Source organism: Rhynchophorus ferrugineus, unplaced genomic scaffold (assembly GCF_030347505.1).
Source record: "Rhynchophorus ferrugineus isolate W39M unplaced genomic scaffold, kcgeb_rfMv2 rfM2, whole genome shotgun sequence".
Lineage (NCBI taxonomy): Eukaryota > Metazoa > Arthropoda > Insecta > Coleoptera > Curculionidae > Rhynchophorus > Rhynchophorus ferrugineus.
In genome coordinates, this window is record NW_027472581.1 from 85,148,903 (window position 1) to 85,175,234 (window position 26,332).

At 31.5% G+C, this 26,332-nt stretch overlaps 1 protein-coding gene and 1 non-coding gene across 2 annotated transcripts in view; both read right to left on the reverse strand.

Moving 5' to 3' along the window:
* Window positions 1–1,795: 1,795 nt before the first annotated feature.
* Window positions 1,796–26,332, reverse strand: part of LOC143191539 (ATP-binding cassette sub-family G member 1) — a 35,467-nt gene continuing 10,930 nt past the window's right edge. The window contains exons 2-12 of the mRNA XM_076396714.1: window positions 13,307–13,424; window positions 8,604–8,796; window positions 8,398–8,543; window positions 8,243–8,340; window positions 6,448–6,588; window positions 6,296–6,394; window positions 6,099–6,232; window positions 3,236–3,404; window positions 3,076–3,176; window positions 2,868–3,020; window positions 1,796–2,375 (exon numbers count right to left, since the gene is read on the reverse strand). Coding sequence (XP_076252829.1) covers window positions 2,031–2,375; window positions 2,868–3,020; window positions 3,076–3,176; window positions 3,236–3,404; window positions 6,099–6,232; window positions 6,296–6,394; window positions 6,448–6,588; window positions 8,243–8,340; window positions 8,398–8,543; window positions 8,604–8,796; window positions 13,307–13,424 — 1,697 coding nt within the window. The 3' untranslated portion in view covers window positions 1,796–2,030. The remainder of the gene's footprint in view (window positions 2,376–2,867; window positions 3,021–3,075; window positions 3,177–3,235; window positions 3,405–6,098; window positions 6,233–6,295; window positions 6,395–6,447; window positions 6,589–8,242; window positions 8,341–8,397; window positions 8,544–8,603; window positions 8,797–13,306; window positions 13,425–26,332) is intronic.
* Window positions 10,081–10,187, reverse strand: LOC143192104 (U6 spliceosomal RNA). Its single transcript, XR_013004726.1, has one exon. It is a non-coding gene; the product is annotated as a U6 spliceosomal RNA (small nuclear RNA).

The following is a 26,332-nucleotide window of genomic DNA, read 5'->3' on the forward strand; positions in this document are numbered from 1 at the left end:
AACCGTCGGGGTTTTCCTTTATTATTCTCGTTATTTTTTTTTGTCAGTTTGTGTCGAATATATTTTGTGATATGTAATTATAGTTGTTATCCATCGACGAATCATTTTTTTCTTCGTAATAGTTTTATATGAACGCCTTTTTTTAATTAGTATCCTTGTATATTAGTGTATATGGAGCGTATTTATTTATGATTATTTAAATTAATATTGTTAATCATTATTATATTTTAAAATTTATTTGTAAAATAGCTGTTAGAGGAAAGATACAGTTGTATTTGCCATATAAATAAAAACATTTATAAAACATAACAATACTTGTTTTTTTTTAAGAAAAACATTAATAGTCACTTAGCTATAGTAGGACAATGTTTAGGATTAGGAATGATCAGATAGTATTGCCTGATATTGCTTGAATGTATCCCAATTTTCTCTTTTTGCTTCAACGATTTAAAAGTAGTAAAATGACCATGTGGTGGTCATTTTAATGATATCGACAAAGAACAAACAATTGACAGTGACAAAAACCCAGCTGAAACTATCTAAGAACTTTCAGGTAGATTGGTATTTGATGAATTTTTTATCAAGCTAAAATATATCACATGCGCTCAAAGAGCTGCTAAGATTTTCAAGGCCACTTTATTAAGATAGCTAAATTTATTGATTTGTTGTATTTGCTTCTGAAGGAGATGAACAATAAGTTTTATCAACCTTACACTCTTGATAGTACATTAAACTTTGTAGAAAATATACATAATTCAACAATATAGTATACAGCTAATGTTGTTTAAGACACAACAACATATTATGCGCGATTGTGAAACCATGATATAATTTTTTGACGATGATAACAGATGATTTGAACAGTAAAACGTTGAGGACTAACAATGCTTTAATTTTTTTCAAGAAAAATATTTAAATGCGGATCCCTTATCTTCACTAGAAAAATGTTTAAGCTCAGAAATATATGAGCTGGGGCAACGATGCCAACTTGTGTAGAATTTCCCAGTCTGTGGGGACTCTCACACCGGTTCAAATTCGATGGCTCTCGCTAAAAGAGGGACTAGAACAGTGCAGCCCATTAAAGACCTACTTGACAGAACTAGTCTTTTTTGATCCATCCAATTCACTGTGGTCTATTTAGAACTGATGTCTTTAGTACTTTCTTAAGTCCGGTGCTACTATTTACATTTATATAAACGCTGATTTCAGCAATCAACATATTTTCTAGGTGATTTAGTAGCTGGAGAAAGTATGGAACATTTTTAAAATTATTACAATGTACCTACTCCCGCTATTGCATATTTCTATTACACATGCCAATAATTTTGTATTACATTAACGTAAGACTTTAATAAACGATTTGATGTCAGCGATCCTTTATTTTCTTTTATATCCGCTGTAAATCAATCAGAAGGTCAACAGCTTCATGAGAAATATGGAAAAGGTTGTAACGTTATAACTCATAGCATTACAATGCATTACAACTGTCTGATTTTCTAGTATTAACTTTTTATCATTCAAAAATGTAACAGGTTAAAAGTCTTGCTACACTAATTGATATCACTACATAAATACAATCAATATTTCTTGGTTATGTTATCTCATGTTATGTAATCAAATCGTGAATAACAATATGAATTAATGAAAATAATTTAGTCTTAATTCATATATGGTTGAAACTGTAAGAAGCCATTTTCATCTTTTATAGGCTATTCAACCATTGCTCATTCCTAGTTAAGTTGAATTAGCATCTTTCAATGTGAAATTATGATTGTCACAGAAAAAAAAGCATAAGAAAAGGGCATATAAAAATATATAATAACAATACATAGACATTAAATTATGTAAACAGCAATATCAACAATATCTATCAAACGCGATACGCATTAATAAATAATAAATTAGAGAAACAAACGCTATAAATAGAATATTTCTTTGGTTTACAGAAAGAAAACACCAAACCCAAATATCACATATTTGGATCAACTGGTAGAACTTAATTGTAATAATATCACAGACTGGCACTTCTCTTATCGCTTGTTCAGTTTAAACCAGAGTGTTAGGTACGTGGCGGTATTCATAATACACCAGATGGCCACCACCAGGGAAATATTGGAAACTAGATCTACGTTGACAATGTCCATCTCCTTCAAGAATTTAGACGGGTCCTGATAGTGACAGTATATTGCCTCCTCTGGACAGAAAAGGTCACTTCGATTGAAACCATACACTGACACAACCACCCCATGGAACGCCGCTCTGAAATAACTGATGAAGAACAACCATCTAAAGATGTAAGGCGTGTCGAAGAGGCGTATGCAGAAACCGAAAATGGAGAACAAACAGGCCAGTACTGGAGCTATAAAAACTGCGATCTGAAAAAAGGAAAAACATATAGTTATAGATATTTTCCGCAAATATATTTCGCAACAATCACTAATAGTCAATTATTTAAAGTATCATTATAGTAATTTACGTTATCATTCATTGTATTAGCCAGAATGAGTACTCAGCTATTATTTTTATTTCCAAAGCTGAAGCGAAACTATACCGAATAAACATTTACTCTTTCATTTTCATTAACTAGGAAATAATTGTTCAATTTGACTGAAGTGCTTATGAGTTGCTGAGTGAATTTATTCTACACAATATAAATATTATTTTCTCAAAACATAGTAAGATGGCATAAAAAACTAATTATTCTTGATAATTTGGCGAATGCTAAATGCATTTATCAATCACATTATCAACACTACAATTTGACATAGGCTAAAATACCCATATTTGTCTTCTAACAAATCAAATAAATAAATAATTAATCATTATGTTATTTAATAATATTGATAAGATTGATTCTTAGAACATACCTTCGTAGTGGTTGTAGCACCAATGAAGTACCCCATAGATTGTGCGCATAATGTTGCTATGGTAACAAAGAGAACGAAAAGGTAAGCTCGGTAATCCAGCGGTTGTCCAGTAAGCCAGTAAGATATCACAATATACGTCCAAGTGCACATAAGCTGTAATCAAATTTATTATAAAATCTGTAAATGCTTACCACACAACTAGGCTTACCTGAAAAGGTATCTCAATTAAAACGATAGACATAAGATAAGGGGACAGCTTGTACCAACGATTGAAGTGCTCCCTTATTAATATCTTCATTTCTAATGGGACTGAAACATAATACCAATAATAACAGTTCTGAATATAAAAAATTCGTTATTGTACTTACAAGACAGCGTTACAGACATTTTTCCTGTATAAACGTTGAGTAACATGGTACCATAAAGGTAGACATAGTTAGCGAGGATTTGGTTAGCATTAGCTCCAACTCCTTGATACAAATAGCCGAATAACAATCCAATAACCACGTGAGCCAAGAGTCTGTTGAAAGGATATAACTAAAAAAAAACATGTATATAGGTAAATATGAAATATACTTTTGGTATTAGATTTACGTGAAAAAACTGTCCTTTAATCAACCAAAATAACTCATATACGATTTAAATATATATATATATATATATATATATATATATATATATATATATATATATATATATTATAGATATATATATATTATAGATATATATATATATAGATATATATATGTATGTATATATATATTATATTGTGCGTCCTATTGTCCTATTGCTCACAGTCTCTGGTTTACTACCATAATCATAAATTGCTAAAACCATAGTCTATGTAGTTTTGTAAAACCCAACAAGTCGGATACTAAGCAAGTTAGGGTCCATAAATCACCAAGAACATATGTCATCAAAAATTTTTGGAATGATCCCCAAAATGGTAAAACATTTAATTATTGTAAACTTTGCGATATTTTGAAACACCTGATTGTAAAAGTCATGAGCTATGGTTTAATCTCAAACATCTCAAAAATCAACGAATTGTTAAAAAATCCACCCTCATCGTCAGATTTGACCCTCTTTGAATTTTATCACATCTTAAAATACATGGATAGAAAACATCAGTAACAAATTACAGAGATGGATTAATGTTTTAAAATATATTTTAAAGAATAAAATTATGCTGTCCTTATCGATCTATTATTTTTTTTGTACAGCCTGTAACTGTGTATCTTTTTGAACATTTGGTTTTTATACAAGTGTCTTTGTTACTGAGTGATAACTTTTTCAATTTAAAATTTATTATAGATATTTATTAATAGACTACTGTAAGATTTTCAGCAAGCTGCGTTAATTAGTTTTTTTTAACCATTTACAGCAATCACATTTAAACACTGACATTTTTTTAAATTTCTCACATTTTAACAAAACTAAAACGGTAATTTTCATGTGGTGATTAAGCATTTTTTTTCCAAAAACTCATCAATAAACCCAAAGAAAGGAAATTAAAAAATATTATGTATTTTGGAAAGAGGTTGTACCAGCACAAGTGATGCGGAAGGTCAAAGTCGCCCAAAAGAGGTCTATAAGCGCCAGAAATCATCGATAAAATCCATGAAATGATATTGGACAATCGGAGAATGAAAGTTCAAAGATAACCAAGCCTCAGCCTCAAGACATCTGAATTGAGAGGCTATAGCACATTTTCACATGAATATTACTCAAGCTCTACCATAAATGCAACCCCCTATTCTCTTCAAAGGAGTACTTGTCGATGTTAAGTCGCAATTAGAATGAGTTCTTTCGCCGTTCTTAAACTTGGATACATCACAAATCACCAGATATCCAGGAACAATCAAAACAGTAGGTTTTTCTGGGTTAATGTGCGCCAAAGAAGGCATTATTCAGGAATATATTATTCAGAACTTCTGATTTAGCCCCTTGCGACTATTTTCTGTTTCCAACCCTGAAGAAATGGCTGAGTGGTAAGAGGTTGAAGTCGAATGAAGTGGTCGTCACTGAAACCAATTCCTATCTTGAGGGCCTTGAGAAAACCTATAATTTGGAAGGAATAAAAATTGGAGAAACACGAGACTATGTATTGAGTTAAAAGGAAATTATAATGAGAAAAAAAGACGCTCAAAAATGTATCAAACAGTTCTCGTAAATTCGTTATTTTGGGTTTGGGTACTCGTTATTCTGGATATTCTAAGAAATCCTTGTATTATTTGGCAATACCTGGAAGTTATATACCTTTTACTGAAATGACAGACTAGAAATGCCAGAAATTGGAGCATTCGCAAAGAGTACATCGGCAATATTTCTGGTAAATTTTACTTCATTTTATATTGTTTGTAAAGTCGTTTCAAAAATCCATCGCTTCTTTCCATTAAAATAAAATAGATCTAAAATAATTTAATAGTTTTTTTATTATTTTAAAGTCTACACGTCTCTAAACTTTTTGCACAGAAAGCGATTCATTTATTCATTTGTTCATTGTTCATTCATTGTTCTGTTGATCAAACCACAGCCAACCGACCAAACCAAACCAAAGTGTTATTATCGTGACAAAAAGAACAAAATAGTAACCTCGATGTTCCAGCGGTCATCTAGTAAGCAAGTAAACATAAACACCAACTACAACTCACCAAGGAAACAAGTAGAGTAGTTCAAATTACTAGAGTATAAAAAGACCCAGATAAATGTTCAACATTAATAAATACTTCTGATTGGCATGATATACTTTCTTAAATATTCCCGGAATTATGAATAAACTTAAAAACAATAAAATTTCAACAAATACCACTTCCTGGTAATGAAAGTTATAGCACGAAAATAATTTCACTCAAAGTCGAAGGTCAAATGTAAAAATTTGCAACGGACCTCCTTGATAATATATGACTAGATCATTTAACGTAGTTAAGACAAAGAAACTCATAAAATAACCTGTACGTCCTTCAAGAATATTTAAACTATTTTATCAAACACAATTAAACAAAAACATTTAGATAACAATATAGCTCGAAAAACCACATTTATGTTAAAATATAAACATTTATATTTATACGTAATACTCCGAAAGTGAAACCAAGATTATTCATCAAATATTTTGTTAACATTTTGTCTTTGTTTATATACGCGACAATTATTTTGCGGTCTTGTTTAAAATATGTTTTAATTCAATTATAAAACAGGTTTTTTTTTAACTAATCATAATATATTTACCCAAGATCTCCTGGTTATTAACAGATTTCTTTTGTAAAGCAAGAGGAACTGCATCAGGACTGGAGCAGGAGATGGAGATGGTTCGTCCTCGCCATCATTCCATTTCTGATTTTTCGAAAACAAGTCATTCTTTCCTGAAAAATATCAGTTTGATTATGATGATGAAAATAAAGATGAATGATAGCGATTTTACATACCATTGCAGGTAATAACATCTTGTTTAGGTCGTGCCTCACTCACTGCGTTTGCAAGAACTTTAATATCGGTTCCGTAATCTCCTGAAGCAACTTCCATTACTAAAAAATAAATGACGTCAGATTGTGTGCAGTAAAATCAGCTGGATACTAACGAAAATCTGCAGGGTTGTGAAATGGGGGACATATTAGGTTGAACTTGCTCATATGGGGTACCAAATTTTGTGGAGTGCCATCATAAATACATTTGCCTTCTGCTACTGCGTATACTTTGTCAAACATATCGAATAATAGAGCTAAAACCAATCATAAAATATTTTTAAAAGAAATTGAATCCACTTCAAAAATAAATAAGAAACTCACTGAAATGTAAAAAATAATTAAACTTAGACTTTTAACATAGAAAAAAGTTTTAAACTAAAATATATACGTAATAATCGTTGTAATAATTGTTATAACTAAGTAAAAGTCAGTTTAAAGTCCGTACCGTGCACAAACAGTTATATTAAATTAGATTTGTTTTGTTCCTTTTTAATTTTGTTTTTATGACATAAAATAATATTATTATTTTTGTATTGTCTGAGGGCCGCGTATACCTCTGCGTGGTCAGTGCTTAAAAAGAAAACTGACTGACTTTTACACTGAACTACTTCCGATTTTTTTTCGTCACATCAGTTCAGCAATAACATTATACCCAAACTTGTGATTGTTTCAGATAAAAAATATGTGAAAACATTGTACATGCCTTTGAAATGTGAGGTTTTCCATCGATTTTCTCCCTTTCCCCATCCTATCCCTAACAAACAGCCCAATTAAGCCCAAACGAAAGTCATTTTTCATATGTGAAACTCAAATACTACGAGAAGATTGATAAACAGTCTAGTTAGAAACCATAGGTTAGCTAAAAATATTATACGAGAATATGCAGAAGAACATTAAATATTAAAAAATATAGCAACCTAAATCTCCCTCTAGATTCATCGGCAATTCTCTCATCCTGTCGCAACTGCCAGCTGCAACTTGTAACATACGATTGTAGTCTCGAAAAAGTAAATTCGTTACCAAAATCACTATTAAGGAGTAATTTAAATTCAGTTCCCTACATTGTTCTTAGGTAACTGAAATGACTTCAATAAGATCTCAAACAACCCAACTAATTATACAAAAGTCACTAAAATAAACATTATTTAGAATTTTTTACAGCTGTATATGCAAAATGATTAAATATTTTGTCTTTTTATATGTTATTTCTTACAAAATATATAAAATATTTTCCGACAATTAATACTGATGTAATTTCGTGGACCCACTTTTATTCTGACTCAACAACCAGCTTATTGTAGTTGTAATATTACTGTAAAATCTGTAATGAACTAGTTTATTGAAGATACTCAAAACGTATAGTTTCTTTAATGCTATTTTTAGTCTTAGTGTATTAATTCAGCTATTGTAGCTTGCAGAGGGCAATTACCACTTGATAATTAGAATCCGAATTGTTGTAGAACGAAAATCGGAAACAATGCTGAAGCGATTGGAACCAGTTAGGACGAATCTTCTAGTCGAAAAATAATCACCGACCATTTGGAATGATCGGGTCTCCAATATGAAAGAAACAGGTTTACCATAAGATTATTCTCATGACAAGCGCAGTTTACTTCGCCTGCTAACCTCACAGTTTAATGGATTGACGAAAATTTGGCTCAAATTCTTTTGAGGGTGGTAATTTGTGTTTTTATCCAAAATAAGAGCACTAAAGGCTGATTTTCAAATACATTTAAAAATTGTTTCTGAGGAAAATTTTAATGTTATCGAATGTTTAGACTGCTTGCTACTTAATATCGGCAGTGTTGGTAGTTATTACCAAGAAGCATAGTATGTATATTTAATAGCTATGTATTTTTTTAATATAAATCTGTTAAAACCATACTTATTCAAAGTCTAAATACATACCTGAAGGTTGATGAATGGTGCAAATGACAGTACGCCCTTCCTTGGCCAGTTTTTTGAAAAGATATAAACAGGAACTGCACGAGGCACTATCTAATCCGCTAAAACAATTATAACGATCACAATAACATCACGAATATTTATCGAAGCGCACTAACGTTGTGGGTTCATCCAGGAATAAAATGGGTGGGTTACTAATCAATTCCAGTGCTACCGCCAGGCGTTTCCTCTGACCTCCTGATACTTTTGATGTGAGAGTGTTAGAGCACATGGTCAAACCTAAAGAATCCAAGATCTCTTTTACCTACGAACGTTTCACATAAAATACTCAAATAAAATTGGATATAGCGATGAAGAAATATACCTGTTCTTTCTTATACTGGCTAGAAACAGAATAGCCAAGTTTTAAGTTTGCTGCGAATGTCATGGCCTCCATTACAGTTAGTTCCAGTCTTAGTTCCTCGTCCTGTGGGATGTAGGCGGATAGTTTCCTGAACCTGGGACTGTCGGTACGAAGAACGCCATTCAATAAAATATCGCCTGTGCTTCCACGTGTTCTGTAAATAACATAATCAGGTCTTTGAAAATCTTCTAAATTCAGGTCCTAACAAGTTATACGCAATATATATTATATGCTGTATTCTTCGATATCAAAAATTTTAACACGTAACGGGACAACAGTCCTCAATGCAAAACTATACTTATTTATTTATTTGTCTATTATAAACCCATCAGCTTCCGGGACTATTTAGGGCCTGTTTTCAGATATACAATATACAACACATTTACAGTATCAGTCAAAGTATACAATGTTATTACAAGTATGTTGCAAGATGACAAGCAAAACATGTAAAAGCATATAGATTCATGGATATATGAATGCCATATTATAATGGTCTCATAACCCATGACAGTGATAAGGACACAAGATACAAAAAATTTAGACGAACATGTATGATATTACACAGATGCACACTATTAAATTTCTAGTAATGGTCCTGTTACGGTTAGAAATTAATCAGCTTGTCCAAGTTCTCCAGCCTAAAGCACTGGTCCATCGTCTCGCCCAGGTTGGCCAATTGTCTTTGCGAGTTGTGTCTTCGGCATTCGATTAGTATGTATTTGGTGGACTTCCTCTTTTAATTCTGAGGCGCAAGAATAAGCTTAAGTTGCGTCTGCTGGTGTTAGTAGTGTTAAGGCCCTGATAATACTTGTTCTTCACCTCCAAAAGCTTGTAGTTTTCTGTTAGATCCCACCTGAGTTGGTCTAGATGTCTAAAGATTCTAGTAGAGTGGTGCTTCATATCTCTACTCCAGAAGAGGAAATTTTCAGCAAGTGATCCTCCCTCTTCTTGGCTAAGTATTAGGCCCTTTCATTTTCATTGATTCCAGAGTGAGAAGGGAGCAACTAAAGGTGATAGTTTCGCCGCTCCGTAGGTGTAGAGGTAGATATGGTTGGAGGCACTTTAATGAGCCCATTGAATAGGAGACGATAGCTAATTATTTATCTTGCACATCTTGTACTGAGGTTAGGGCCCTATGGCAAACAGTTCAGCCGTCAATACAATCAATGAAACGGCGAGCCTGAAGTGTCCTTCCGACATCACAGATGTGAATGCTGCTCCCACATAATCATCGCTCTTGGAACAGTCCAAGAATATGAAAGCGTATTAAGGATATTTCTCAGTTATATATTTATTCAAATGGGTGCTGATAATGCCAGAGTCAGAACTACCCCTTGGTAGAATCCTCATGGAGAGATCGACAGTCACCTGCGACAATCACAATGGAGGCAAATTATCCTCGGAGGTGTATATCGGTGGAAAAGCCAGCAGTAGGCGAATTAGTGTGGAACTCTTTACGATTTTGCCTCTCATCATTGCGCAGGGCCCATGCTAATCTTCTCTGTATCGTTCCAATTTTAGTATATGTACCGCCGAAGGGAGTACGCAAAACTATACTGATTCATAAGTATTACTCTTAGAGAATATCATAATCAATCAAGAACTAAACTTGTATTCTGGAATGTAGCCACCCTTATTGTATTCTCAGTAGAAAATAGCGAAATTCTAATTTCATTTAACTAATAAACGCTTCCCCATCTCGGAAACCGATAGTTCATACTGATGTCTTAGTAACTAAACTTGGTATGAATCAAATTTAGATAAGAAGTAAAAATTAGAAGAATTCAATATTAAGTCCATAAATATATATTTATAACATAATTTCGTTTTGGCTTATTCACTCGATATAAAGCATTAACTAAACAAATTTTATATATATTTATTACATTGTTACTAGTCGTTGCCGGCTAACCTACAATGTGTCTTTACAATAACTTAAATTTAAGTACATAATAGGTCAATTGAAAAATCCCCGGCCTGGCACATAGATGGCGCTACTAGAATTAAATTCACAAAATATTAGTTAGCCTTAACCCTCAGAAGATACGTGTATAAATTTGTCAGCTGTCGGATCATTACTTTGTGAATAATAGCATTTTGAGTGAAGCAACTTTTGTTATTGTGAAAAAAATTGATAAAGAGGAATTTCGCGTGTCAATAAAATACTTATTTTTGAAGGTAAAAAATACAGTTGGACCGAAAGAGGTTGTTATCGACGAAAACATTTAAAAAATCCACAAAATGATTTTGAATGACGTAAATTGCCAAAAAAATGTGTTTTACTATGGTAGGCCGGGAACTTTTCAATTGACTTGTTATGTAGGACCCATCGGCCCTATCTTAGTCTTTGGTGTAATAATATGTATGTATTAATAGTACAATTTTTTATTAAATGCACTACACTACACAAAATTAAAAGGTTTGGTTCTTTTAAACTCGTGTCCTGTTGGCCCTAAAAGCTGGCGTTATTCAAGAGTTACTTTTATTTTGTACATGTTCCTTCTAGCGAAGCTTAGCATCAAAATTCATTCCGAGAGACTTAGCGTTGTTGCTGTATGGAATGATAGTATTATTTATTGTTATTGGTGCTTGTACGGTCAGATTATACGTAAACTACATATGCACAGATTTACTTAGTCCCATGGTCCCATGATTTATATTATCACTTGCCTACTGTAATTTTTCTGGTGTGGTATATCATATGTGTAAAGTTGAAAGGAGGTACAAAATGGACCCCAATACATTTCCTTGTGAACTAAACTAATGAAATACTACTCAGTTCGCTCTGTGTTGTTTTAATTATGTTTTTATAAGACATTATTTGCATTTTTAGGTCAAATTTCAATAGAGCGATAGAGTAAGTAGTATACAGTACTCACTTAGATTCAAAGAAATGACATTACATTTTACTTAAAATAAATGTTGGATTAAAACACATACGAAATATTTTTTTAATATTTAAAAGTTATGGTATATGAAATTATATCCAGAGCAAATGTTTCTGATTAGTAAAAGCTGCTTATCGAATACAGAAATCCTGTGTAAGACGAAGAACATTTTTATCTTTCATCATTTGCCAACCTGGACTACGCCAAACAACAATTATAGAAAAATCACAGTTAAAAATATTGTTGACATTGTTAACTTATCACTCGAGTCAATTGAATTACACTTAAAAAACAACTTATATTACAAAATCCATATTTCTGGAAATCTTAACAATTATTTGGAGCAGCAATATCGATAGGTGAAAATGTAAAATATTAATACAAATAACTTTTAAATAGCCTAACCTAATCAACCTCACTTGAGTTCTATAGTTTTTGTACTTGTCTATGTAGCATGAGAGTTCCATTTAGTATACTCAAAACTGCATTTTCTATGTGCAATACTTTTCAAGACATTTACTGCCCACCAAAATGTATTGTAATACTGCTTTATTAAATTACACTTATTGGTTTTGTGGTTTCAATGTTTAAAAAGTGATTATTCTTGTGTCAATGATAATGAATCACTTCAAGAGCCAACCAAATTCGAAGACTTATTGAATGAATACTTAACTGAAACTTTTAGACAGCTTAACAGTTAGTAAATCAGCTTTTTCCAAACATTTACATGCAATAAGACGAATATAAAAGAGGAGGGGGAATGGCTACTAAACGAATTGACTAAAAATACCTATTCGAGTCATTTCAACATCGCGGTTTCATTGTTAGTCAGGATCGAAAAAGGAAGTTTGCAGCTCTATGTTATGATTGACGATGAAAAGTTGATCTATTACGACAATCACAAGCAGGATAGTCCAGGATGTAGATCATAAAGACCTGGTGTAGATAGAGTGAGATCAGCAAGATGTAGTGTACCACGAGCTGCTAAAACCTAATCCTATATAACTACAGATGTCAATAGAACAAAATGAATGGAGTGTTATTGCAAAAAAAGACAAGCAAAGACGAACTAGAGACTGATTCTAATTGCCACTTTTTCAGATTGACACAGTATGGCTTGTGTAGTACACGGTTTCGAAATGTTGAAGAGGTGAATCGATGATTGGATAGTCGCCAAACTAACATCACCATCGCCAAAAAGATGAGAAAAAGTTGAAACATGGAAATATTTTCATTAAAATATACTGAATCGATATTTCTCAATAACAAAGTGAGAGTCCATTTAAAATTTAAAAAATTATTCAAGCAATCAAAAGTGTCATAAAATAATAATGATAATGAAAATGTCGTAAAATGAAAAGTAAAAAATATATGCAAAATATTGACCAAGCTTGTAATTATTATTTCTGATGAAAAAAAAATCAATTTCATAAAATATATAATAACATGTTTGTCAGTTTGTTAATTGACTGCTGATTAATGAACTTAAATTATATTATATTAACACTAAATAATTCACATATAACAGATCATTAAAACATAATATTACATCACATGTAATACATAAATAGCATTCACCTTAGACCGAAACATGATTTTTAAGAGCGAAAACACGCGAGACACTTTTTCTATTGAATAATTATATTATAATTACAGTATATTATATATAAAAGCTTTGGAAAGCTTTTTTCAATTAAAACAACGTGTTATTAACGTGTTTTTTGTCTATGTGTTTGTAAACTAATGTTTTTGTATACGTCTTGGTACTGTACTTACATAAAACCCGCCAAAACGTTCAACAAAGTGCTTTTACCAGCGCCTGATGGTCCCATAATCACAGATAATTGTCCTGATTTGAATACTCCAGATACCCCATGAAGAATCTCCTTCTTCTCTGAAAACGAAGCCGCAAAATCTCAATTAAAAACTGGTCCATGGTCAAGTTTCTTATTAGAAAGTGTTCCGATTGCAAAAACAAGTTTTAATTTAAATGGATTTCATATCTCGTCTTGTGTCTGATTAAATATCAAGAATATATTGTCATTGCATATTTAAATTCGGTTAATAAAAAGTAAATGTTAACTATTTCATACTAGGGTTCACGAAATATATTGTCGATATTAATATGAATAAGCTATTAGATAGTTTTGATTAAGAAATCAAAGTTACACCATCGCAGACGTCTAAGTAAAATTTTATTTATAACAATTCTACGTATTTACTTTACCCAAAATAAAAGTTATTTCTGCAAAAAATAGAAGAAAAATTTAAGTTGAAATAAAAAGTCGTTGGTATAAAGGAGACTAATATATTAAAAAAATAAATGAAAAAATAAAAATAATAAATATAATGTCCGTCCCTCCGGTTTTGTCGTACAAGTGTTAGTATAAATTTCTACAAGTTTCAATTACTAACCAAACAGAAAATAATGGGCTTCTAATAGAACTCATTGATCTTTCGTTGTTGCTCATTACTGAACGACCATATTTCCTCAAAATGCAAAAAAATATTTAAATCCAAGCCTTCAACAAGTGTCAATAAAATGCCATCATGAACAGGCTGTTAAAGGTCAATATTAAATATCAAGCTGTACATAAAATTATCCGATGGGCTATAGTTCACCAGATTAAGAAAAACTGATACATATTTAAATGAACAATGTGGTTTTATCAAGTTTTTATAGCCTGGTATATGAGTGTTATAGGAAAACAGAAGATTCGAACATTTCGAACAATATTTACGACATACGACATGTAAACCCAAATGTTGTCACTGAAATCAAGTAAAGACAAAGAAACAAAGAAAAGATTTAATTTATACCCATTCTTATGAACTTATGGGAGACCTTAAAACATGTCTAAATACACATCTTGTAAAGTATTTGATGAAGTATTGTAGTTGCGCATGCTTATAAGTTTGCAAGGCTATTATTAAAATAAACTGCACAATTACAATTTGTGCATTTTATTTACCGAAATATTACAAAGTAATTTGATACCATACGGTATACACTTTTTCGTTTCACAGAAAGAGCTTTTTGTGTTGTAGGTACCACCGACTATGTAAAGTGAATATTTTGGTAGCCCTGCCAAAATATTCATATATACGCTTGTTTGTAATTCATAAAATATAAACTTGATATCAATAATACCACTCTCACAGTTCCCAACTAGCCATTGTGCTATTACTGGATACTGGAATTAACAGGTCAATTGAAAAGCAGCACTTTCTTATTCTTTAAATGCGGCTGTTTTTCGGCGATTTCGTCCTTCAAACGGTCCAATAATGCTATGTAATAGTCGCTGTTGATGGCCCTTCTATTTTCAAGGTAGTCAATGAAAATTCTTCCTTGCGCATTCCAAAATACAGACGCCATAACCTTGCCAACCGACTCTTGCGTTTTTCCAAGCTTTGGAGCGGGTTCATCGTGTGCAGTCCACTCGGATGACTGTCAATTGGACTTCGAAGTAAAATGATAGAGCCATGTTTCATCCTTTGTCACATATCGACACAAAAACTTGGGTTTGATGATGATATGATGTACACGTTCAGTTAATATCTTTAGTATGTCTGATATTTCATTCAATTTCAATTTACAGTCATTCAAAATCATTTTGTGGATTTTTTAAATGTTTTCGTCGGTAACAACCGCTTTTGGGCGTCCACTGAGTTCACCGTCTTCGTTGCTCATTTCACCACTTCTAAACTTAGCATACCTATCCTTGATGGTTGATTTCCCTGGAGCAGTGTCCGGAAACTTGGCATCAAGCCAAGTTTTTGCTTCAACTGTATTTTTCCCTTCAGTAAGCAATATTTTATCAACACGCGAAATTCCTTTTTATCAATTTTTATTCAGAATAACCAATGTTGCTTCACTCAAAATACTATAATTCACAAACTAGTGATTCGACAGCTGTCAAATTTATACACGCATCTTTTGAGGGCTAGGGCTAACTGAAAAACATATGGATTTAATTCTAGTAACGCCATCTATGTGTTAGATCGGAGACTTTTCAATTAACCTGTTATGTTGAATAAAAAAATCTAATTTTGCCAAAAAAACTCACTTTTCCTACTTTTCAATTGATATGTTTTTACATGCACTTTTTTTCTGATAGTATTTTTACTTAATATTCTTCAATATTCTACAACATTTCGTGTTTAATGTGTTTAGAATATTTACTCAGTTTAATTCTATAAAAATCCTAGGTTTCTTTCTGAAATTATTTCAGTTACAGTCACTATCGATGAATCGTATGAATTTAGGATATTTTCCTTGATAAAAATCAGTTCAATCTGTCATTTAAAGATAAATAATTGAGATAACGATGGATAGGAAGCAGTAAATGACGCCAATGTTTCGTAGAGCTTCTGGTTGGTGTACTTCTATTAAAGTAAATATTTCTTCTTTAGTTAAAATCATGTTGTGGTTATTTGTTATAGTATATAGATTAATTCATTAGTTCGTTTATATAGAGTCTTCAACTGTTTAGATAGGTGTATTAAATAAAGCTGTTTGTTAAAAGTAATCTCAGTATATCAATTAATAACCGTAAAATCTCAACAACTTCAAAACCAACATCTCACATTACATTTAATTCATAAATTTAAACAATTAAAACTCATTTTTAATTATTTATGTATTTACCTATTTAAATAAGAAGACATTCAAACAATGAATTAATAAATTATTTATGTATAATCTATACATTTTTAAAAACTAATATTTAAGTATCAATGTGAACACAGTGAACCAAAATAACGTGTAAGTTATTCACCAGTAAACTATATATGAGGGAAGAGTTTTTCATAAAATATGTCACGTTATGGTTTTTCTATTTTTTCGAAGACATCTATTTCGAAACTTGTTATGTTTTGTAAGCAATAATAGAAATAACATATTTTTAGTATAACAATAAAATATATTAAACATGATATTTAAACGAAATTCTATAAAAAAATATAATGTAAATAAGTACGTTTCAGTTCATATGCAATAAATATGATAATAGTTTGCTTTTTATCAAATCCATATATAATAATATATCAGTATATAATAAGCTCGACGCTATCTTTACACATATTTACATATTTTAACGAAGAATGTACGTCAAAATAGCTTAAAAATAATACAAATCATGATACCAGACGATTCTTATTTAAGGAAAAAAACATATAATACAAAAGAATGCTATAACAAAAGATCGCTAAATACTGCAACCGACTTATTATCTTATTAACGTGTATGTATAAACATGTATATGTATAAACGTGTATGTATAAACAAATATTGTTAAGCCGGCTTGGTTGGCGAAGTGGTTAATGCAAGAGGACGGTCCTCCTATAGTTGCGATATTCGTGTGCTCGAATCTTGCTGGGTCATGGTCGTAAATGTATGTTTGTGATTGTTGAATATTTGTGATTGTCCTTAGGTCAATCCACTAATCAGTAATCACTCCAGAGTCACTCCAGTAATCAGGCTGAGTACGACCGGATGTCTTCTGGGATGATTTCTGAGTTGGTCACTCGCCAATCGGTAGGCTTAATGCCGAGGATCTTGGTTCGGAGCCCACGTTAAACTGCAGGTCCAGTCCCGATAAACCATCGTTGGTAACAAGGAGACTTTAAAATATAGTGAAATTATATATAATAATCATTTGAATTATTTAATTGCTATTTTTTCAAGAATAAAATGTAGTATATGATGTTAATTGTTGTTGTTAATTTAATTTTACTATATACCATAACCTCACAAGACTATTGGAATATATTCCAAAATGTATAATAATTGCGAAATATTCCTTGAGCTTGAGCTGCCTCAAAATTTCTTATTTTAACCAATCTGTTTGCACCTATAATTATACATGCAACTAAATATAAATAGTATCTTCATTTTTTAGAAAAGACATTTTTTTAATTGAAATTTTGGTATTTCTTATCTATTTATATAATATAATATAAGTAAATGTGATAATAGAAATGTTTTAATAATTTTTGAAGTTGTTTCGTGTCATTATCATTTCGCCTTACTCAACTATATTGTGCAACATGTGTCAATTTACTATAGAACAACATTGAAAAGCTTTTAACTGATATTACTTTTAGCAAATAATCATATCTTCTTCCTTGTAAGTAACAACAAATACAAGATATTTTGGGACAACAGGTGGCCTGTCACAAAATGTATATATCATTTCTTAAACTCATTCTAATTGTACCAATATTGAAAGTAACAGAATCAAATTTCAAAAAAATCAATAGAAACATCTTTTACTTAAAGCTCTACATACGTTTTAAAAATGCGTACTCTCCATTACATCCAATAATAATTTTAAAACTATTAACGACACTACCACCATTACAGTAATATTAACGATCCAGCCAATAAAAATTGATTAAAAAAGAGGTTAAACTACTGACCCATCTAAATATTACTAAGTACATTTATTAAGTACAACGTACAACTTTAATACGAAAAATGTTTGCTAATAAGTCTATTGCACTATAGAAGCATTATTCGTAAAAAAAGCATCAACCTTGAGCACACAAATATAATATGATAATTTATCCCTTTGATAATTTATTTTCGTTAATTGAAATAGATTAATTGTGTTTCAACCTTCAGTTAACATAAGAAGAATCAATTAAAGTACAAAAACATAAATAGATATATTTTTATAGGTGAGTATTATATTCGCATATTATAGAACGTAAATCAACACTTCTATTTATATCTTCAGAAAGTAAAAAATTTTGATACATAAGATAAGATATCAATATCTAAGATAACTATAGAACAATAAATAATTACTTACATATTTTAATTTATGCTTTATGTTACTTTGTTTAAATATTAAAAGTATTACTATTAAATTGTTATTATTTTAACGCCTTTAATAATTCACATTATTTTATCACGAATTGAACAGTTAGCGAGAAAATAAAACTTTACGCTTTATTCGCCATATTACGAATAGTTAACCGCTTGTTTTCCATTTATTTTTTTTATATATTTTAAAGTCTCCTTTTACCAACTATGGGTTTATCTGGGCTAGGCTTAAAGTTTAACGTGGCCTCCGAATCACGGTTCTCAGCATTAAGCCTACCGACTGGCGAGTGACCAACTTTAGAAATTATCCCAAAAGAGATCCGGTCTTACCCAGCCTGGTTACTGGCCTGTCTGGGATAATTTTTGTTGTCGGATTTTACACTCTTGCCTAGAACATTCACAAATATTAAACAATTACAAACATAAATTTACGACCATGCCTCAGGAATCGAACCCGCGGCTATCGCAACAATAGGAGGACTTCCAATTATTTTGACACACGATTACCCCATTAAAAAATAATATAATACTACTAAAATACTACTAAGTAATATAATTCTTGGTATTTTTGGTAGACAATATGAGAGGCTGCTCAGACAGTCCATGCGCTTTCGTACCAAATAATTAACAACCAAAGGGAGCAATGCCCAGCCAGTAAGACAGCTAGTATAGAACATTCCGTTAAAACGCTCGCGTGTTCATTTTCGGGATTGAATCATTGCTTTAAGATCATACGAAGACATAACGCTACTTCTAATAAGGCGTTTTATATTTTTATATGCCCAGTTCTTATTTTATGCTTTTTTTCAGTTTTTTTAATTGAATCTCTACACTCTTCTCTGTTAATTTTATCATTATAGTACTCTTGTTTGTTTATTCTATTTACTATTATTTCAATTCTTTTAATGATAGTGTTCTTTGGGACCACTTTTTGTGTCTTTATTGTTTTTTACTATAAGGTTTTTATTTGTTTTATCTCTTTTCTTCTGTTGCATCTTTAGATCTTACCGTTTCCTTATTATCTTTTTATTCTTCCTTATCTTTTGTCCGTTTCTTCAGTTTACCTCTTTTCTTCTGTCTTCAGTTCTTTCAATATACATTCCTCTCCAATAATGATCTATTTCTTATTGTTGATTAATTAATTATTGCTTGAGTTCTCTGTTAATTTGCTTCTATTAGATATAATTGTAGTTATATTCTAATATCACTAGTTTATTTCTCTAGGGTTATTACTTGAATTCTTCTATGTATTATGTTCTTTGTTAAATCGACACTTTTGATTCTATATTTTCCATGTGTTCTTCCCCATTCCAAATATTATCCATTTTTCTTGTTTCTTGCTACAGTTCTTGTGTACCTTATTCTTATTTTTGTTTTATTATTTTTATTTCATTGTTTTGTCTTTTTAGCTAAATCTTCTTATATTTCGTATCTCTATATCTACATAAGTTTAATACTGTTTTTTCGCTATATCTCTCAACATAAGACAATACTTTCCTTCTCCTCTTATACTAATTAAAAAGAGACACAATGCTGTCTGATTATTTCGAAAACGTAAAGGAATGAGCCTGCCAAAGTTATCCGGTTGTCAGACGTATGCAAAATTCTTGAAAGCAATAGTGATAAGATGTTATAGCCTATAAACTATGTGTGTAATTAACTATAGTTTTTAGTTGTAGCGTAATGTTAAAATAAATTATATTTGGTAACATTTTTGTTTCATTATTTTATTTACACTAGAAATTTATTGTATGTCAAAGCCAAACTGAACTAAAACTCAAAGTTGAAGCGGCAACATTGCGATGTTTTGATATTACAAACCTAGAGGACGTATGTACAAAATAACTTTGAATAGCCTATAGATTATATAGAGCCGATATAAGAAAATAGTTTATATTCGTATGGCCAATAATTTTAAAATAATTAAATATTCTGAAAAATAAATATTATCCAGAAAACTTTGAAGAAGAAAAATATATGCTTTGTTATATTTCCTAACAAAGATTATTAAAACAATTCTTTGTTTTTTATCATTCCATAAAGTTTTATATATACATTTGATTTATTCAGTTTTATGTTTTACAAGCATGTAACATATATGCTACTTTTCAATATTCTCTTATATATAAAAGCTTAATTCCATCAATAAAAAAAAACTACAAATATTTTACTGGATATTTTACTTGTTATGTTTTATTAACAAAAATAGAAACAACATATTTTTAGGAGAACAATAAAAAACATTAAACATGTTGTTGTTATTCTATCGAAATTCAATGTATTATAAATATATAAGTTTGAGTTTATATGCAATAAATATGATAATAGCTTGTTTTTTATCTAATTCCATACATAACTTAATATGCTCGACGCTTATTTTTAGAGATATTTACACATTTAAACGAAGAATGTACAATAATACAACAGAATAGAATCCCCATAGAGAATACCATCTTTGGAAACAAACAACAGCGAAAAAGTAACCTTTGAAATAATTAACATATTCCAAAGTTTGAACCTTCAGGTAATGATAAATATCTTCATATTTAGTTGGTAGGCCAAAAAAGTGATTTTTCTAATTACTTATTCAGCATTTCATATACTAAAATTAGAAATATAAATTGATTTTCGTTTATTTATGTATTTACTATTTTATTTAGAAAGAAATTCAACCAACGAATAAATATATAATTTATATATAATGAATAATATATATGTAATGCTATTATATATTATATTTAACATATATTTTTATAATTTATAGTATAATTTGCTTGAAGACTTCTTCATTTGTTTTTCGGTTTTTGATTGTTTTGATTAGATTTTTCGAAATAAATCAGCAAGCAGTTTAGAACCAAACCCAAAACAAGCCAAAATCCGATGGCGCTAGATAAGTCCAATACGACGGCTGTGGAATAATACGAGTTGATTTTATAATGATAAATAACTTTAAGATGAACAGCTTCATGCAAAAATATTTAACAATTAAATAATATTAATATAATATATATATCACTATAAAATACCACTTCTAGTTCAGTTCCAACCTTCGTAGGGTGAAGACGTATTTTCAATACGGTCCAAGCTATAAAAAGATACCTTTCTTTAAAAAAACCCAGTATTTTATTACGGTTATTTAATTGAGTGTTAAAAACGCATAACAGATGCGGCTATCCGTCTCTCAGTGGACCTAAAGTGTAGTGAATACGTGTTTACGTGACCAGACAAAAGGTCTGCATCTCATTTTTATTAGTGTTTAAAATAATTTCATCTTATTTTACAACAGTCCTTTTGAAATTCATTTATAGTATTTATAGTAAAAAACTAGTGCTAAAATAACGTAAGTGAAAAATGAAGTGCGTGAAATAAACAATGTATTTATTTTATTTTTTTTATCCTCTGGAAGTAAATTAAATAAAATATTAAAAATTAAAAAATGGCAAACAATAGCGATTCAACCAAATCACCTGCACACTTTGATATAAGATTAGAACAAACAGCAATAACGCAAACTCCACCATCAGAATGGACTACAGTCGTTAACAAAAAACGATTGAGAAGTCCAGAAGAAGAAATCGCGAGGAAACAAACAAGAATCAGTGACTATTGGTTGCAGAAACCGATAGAGACAAAAAACAGTTTTAGCAACCTGTCGGAAGAAATTGAAGAGAACATACAACCAAGCCCTGAAAAAGTTGTTCCCAAACCACCACCAATAACAGTCTATAAGGTAGGAATAATAAAAAACATCCATGATTTATTAAAAACCATTACTACGAACTACACAATTAAAACAGTGAGCTATGAAACAATTAAAATCCAATTGTTCGAAGCGGATCACTTTAAAGTTCTTATAAAAGAATTAGATGAAAGAAACACCCAATACCATACATTCAGGCCAAAATCCGAGAGAACATTTAAATTCGTATTAAAAGGATTACATCACGGGACGGACTTTAACACCATCAAGGTAGCACTAGCTGAAAAAGGCCACGAGGTCGTAAATATTCACAATATACGACATCACACGACAAAAAAACCTCTGCCTATGTTTTATATAGACATAAAACCTAATGGAAACAATAAGGCGGTGTATGAAATCACCAAATTGGAAAATAATATTATTAAATGCGAACCACCACATATAAAAAGAATTATACCACAATGCACAAGGTGTCAAGCGCACGGGCACACAAAGACTTACTGTCGCAAATCATATAGATGCGTAAAATGTGCAGGAGAACATAAGACAGGAGATTGTACTCGTAAAGTTCGCGATGAAAAAGTGAAATGTGTCAACTGTAACGGAAATCATCCAGCGAACTACAAGGGTTGCGCAGTTCACAAGCAACTACAGCAGAAACTCTATCCTGCCCTAAGGGAAAAAAGGCATCAACAAAAACAATCCACTACTACCAATCTACCACTACCCAACAGAACAAGTCAACCAGACATAACTTATGCCCAAATAGTTGAAAATTGTTCAGCACAAAAACGAGAGACAATATCTCAACCTACTGAAACTAGCAACATCTCAAGATTAGAAAATATGATGGCCAAACTAATGGATCAAATGAGTACGATGCTTGGTCTACTCACAACCGTCGTAAGCAAACTTGCCTAATGCCTGAAACCAATAGCTACAAAATCGCCGTCTGGAATGCCAATGGGCTCCAACAACATGCCAGGGAACTAAAAATGTTCGTAATTGAACAAAATATTGACGTTATGATGGTTTCTGAAACACACTTTACGGACAAAAATTATTTGAAAGTTCCTAAATATAAGCTTTATCATACAAATCACCCTGATAATAAAGCACATGGAGGTACAGCCATAATAATTCGAGATGATATAAAGCATTTCGAAAAAGAAAAATTCCGCAAAGACTACCTGCAAGCCACCAGTATAACCATAGAGGAAGCCCATGGACCATTAACAATTTCTGCGATTTATTGCCCACCCAAACATAACAACAAGGCAGAACAATTTCAAGAATTCTTCCGTACGCTAGGTAATAGATTTATAGCAGGAGGAGATTATAATGCAAAACATTTAATGTGGGGTTCAAGAATAATAACCTCAAAAGGTAGAGAACTGCTCAAAGCCATAAGGATAGATAACTTACAACATATCTCTACTGGTGAACCAACATATTGGCCTTCAGACAGAAATAAAAAACCAGATACAATAGATTTCTGTATTACAAAAAATATTGATCCAAAAAAGTGTCAAGCAGAATCATGTTTCGACCTGTCTTCTGATCATTCACCAATAATAGTAACAATTTCTTCAAAAATTACCATCAAAGATAAACCCCCTTCTCTGTGCAATAATAGAACTAACTGGCCCTCATTTAGAGAAAACTTAGACCAAAATATCTCTCTAAACTTACCGTTACAAACTGAAATGGATATAGAAATAGCAGCAATAAATCTTACAAAAAATATACAGGAGGCAGCATATTCCGCGACTCCCAACATTGAAACATTTCCAAGAAAAAATACACATATATCATGTACAATACAGAAAAAGATAGCAGAAAAAAGAAAGTTACGACGAAATTGGCAACAGCAAAGGACTGAAGAGAATAAAAGAAAATTTAATAGGGCCATAAAAGAGCTGAGAGATCTAATCCAAATCGAACAGAACCAAGGCATTCAAGAATACCTAGAAAACTTAACATCAACTGAGGCTACAGACTATTCGTTGTGGAAAGCAACAAAAAAGCTTAGGAGATCCCAGCAGCATAACCCACCTATTAAAACAAGCGAAAATAATTGGGCGAGAAGCAATAAAGAGAAGGCCGACATTTTCTCAAAACACTTAAAAAATGTTTTTAAACCTTTCCAGTCTCAGCTACATAAAGATGACGAAAATAAAATTACTAGCTTTCTAGATTCGCCATTTCAAATGGATTTACCGCACGAGAAATTAACGGTCAAAAAAGTTAAACATACAATAATGAGAGAGATTAATATTAAAAAAGCTCCTGGTTATGACTTAATTACTGGCAAAATTTTAAAAGAACTATCAGAAAAGGCTATAAAACTATTAACATATATATTTAATGCTATGCTACGAATTAATTACTTCCCTAGTATCTGGAAAGTAGCTAAAATATTAATGATACTTAAACCAGGAAAAATACCAGAAGATGTGACCTCCTACCGACCTATAAGTTTATTACCAATAATCTCGAAAGTTTTCGAGAAGTTATACATAAAAAAACTAAACTATATAATAGAAAAAAGAAAAATTATTCCAGAACATCAGTTTGGCTTTCGCAATAAGCATGGGACTATAGAACAAGTGCATAGACTTGTAAACCAAATAAACGCTGACCTAAATGCCAAAAGATATTGTTCGGCTGCTTTCCTAGACATATCTCAGGCTTTTGACAAAGTATGGCATACGGGCTTGCAGGTTAAACTAAAGAAACTTCTCCCTCATCCGGACTATCAGCTACTAAAATCGTATCTCACTGACAGACATTTTATTGTAAATCAAGGCGATGAACATACCGAATTAAATCCCATATATTCAGGAGTTCCGCAAGGTAGTGTACTGGGTCCAGTACTGTATCTTCTGTATACGGCTGATCTGCCCACCACAAAAATAACTACTGTGGCAACATATGCAGACGATACAGCAATATTAGCATCCTATGAAGATCCAGTTACAGCCACAATAATCTTACAAACCCACCTGGATCAAATACAATTATGGTTGAAGACATGGCGCATTAAAGCCAATGAATCAAAATCCACGCATATAACGTTTACCCTGCGTAGAAGAACATGTCCACCAGTAAATATCAATCATCGCCAACTCCCCCAAGCAGACCATGTTAAATATCTTGGTATGCATTTAGATCGACGCCTAACCTGGAAGAAGCACATACTCTCTAAACGGAAACAACTAGGACTAAAATTATATCACATGTATTGGCTCATTGGGCGCAAATCCAAGTTATCATTAGATAACAAGGTATTGCTGTATGAGTCTATACTCAAGCCCATTTGGACATATGGAATTCAACTATGGGGTACCGCTAGCAAATCCAATATATCCATCATTCAACGGTTCCAAAATAAGGTGTTGCGTGCCATTGTTGATGCTCCGTACTATATTTCAAATAAAGTGATACAACGCGATATTCCTCTAGAACCTATAACGAGTGTAATCCAACGTGTTTGTGTGAAGTACTTCGAAAGAGTGTCAGTGCATCCCAATGTACTCGCTAATCAGCTAAATATGTGACGTGATAGTGAAGTGCGTAGACTAAAACGTTTAACACCATCTGATCTGATTACTGGACATATGTAGAGTTTAGAATAAGCATTAGAATAAGACTAATTAATTAAGATAATATTTTATACAGAAGATTGCTTAATGAAGTGATTTTCTACATGCCATGTATATATAATATAAACAGAAGAAATACTTATTGCCAATAGGGCAGATTGTGGACTCACGAAGAGTAATAATAAAAAAAATAAAATACCACTTAAAGTGTATAAAAGCGGCATTATTTGACTTCCTTTTGTTGGTATTTAATTATAAACCAACAAAACATAGTATGCGACAAGCAATTTGCACAGTTTCAACTCAAAATAAAGTTCTGCTCATAGCTATAAGATGCTATTGTATTTTAATCAGCGATGTACACTGATAAAAACGTAAAGTATTAATGCAAACAATTCTTAATTAACGTAAGTTAATTGTTAAATTCGATAGTGCTTGGAGTCACGCCAATAACCAAGCTGGGTAAGACCGGATGTCTTCTAGCATGCTTTCTAAGTTGGTTACTCGCCACTCGGTAGGCTTAATGCCGAGGATCGTGGATCGCAACCCACGTTAAACTGTAGGTCCAATACAGATAAACCCTCGTTGGTGAAAAGGAGACATTAAAAATATTAAAAAAGTAAAAATTCGATAGTTTTATTATCATTTATGAACATTTTTTTATT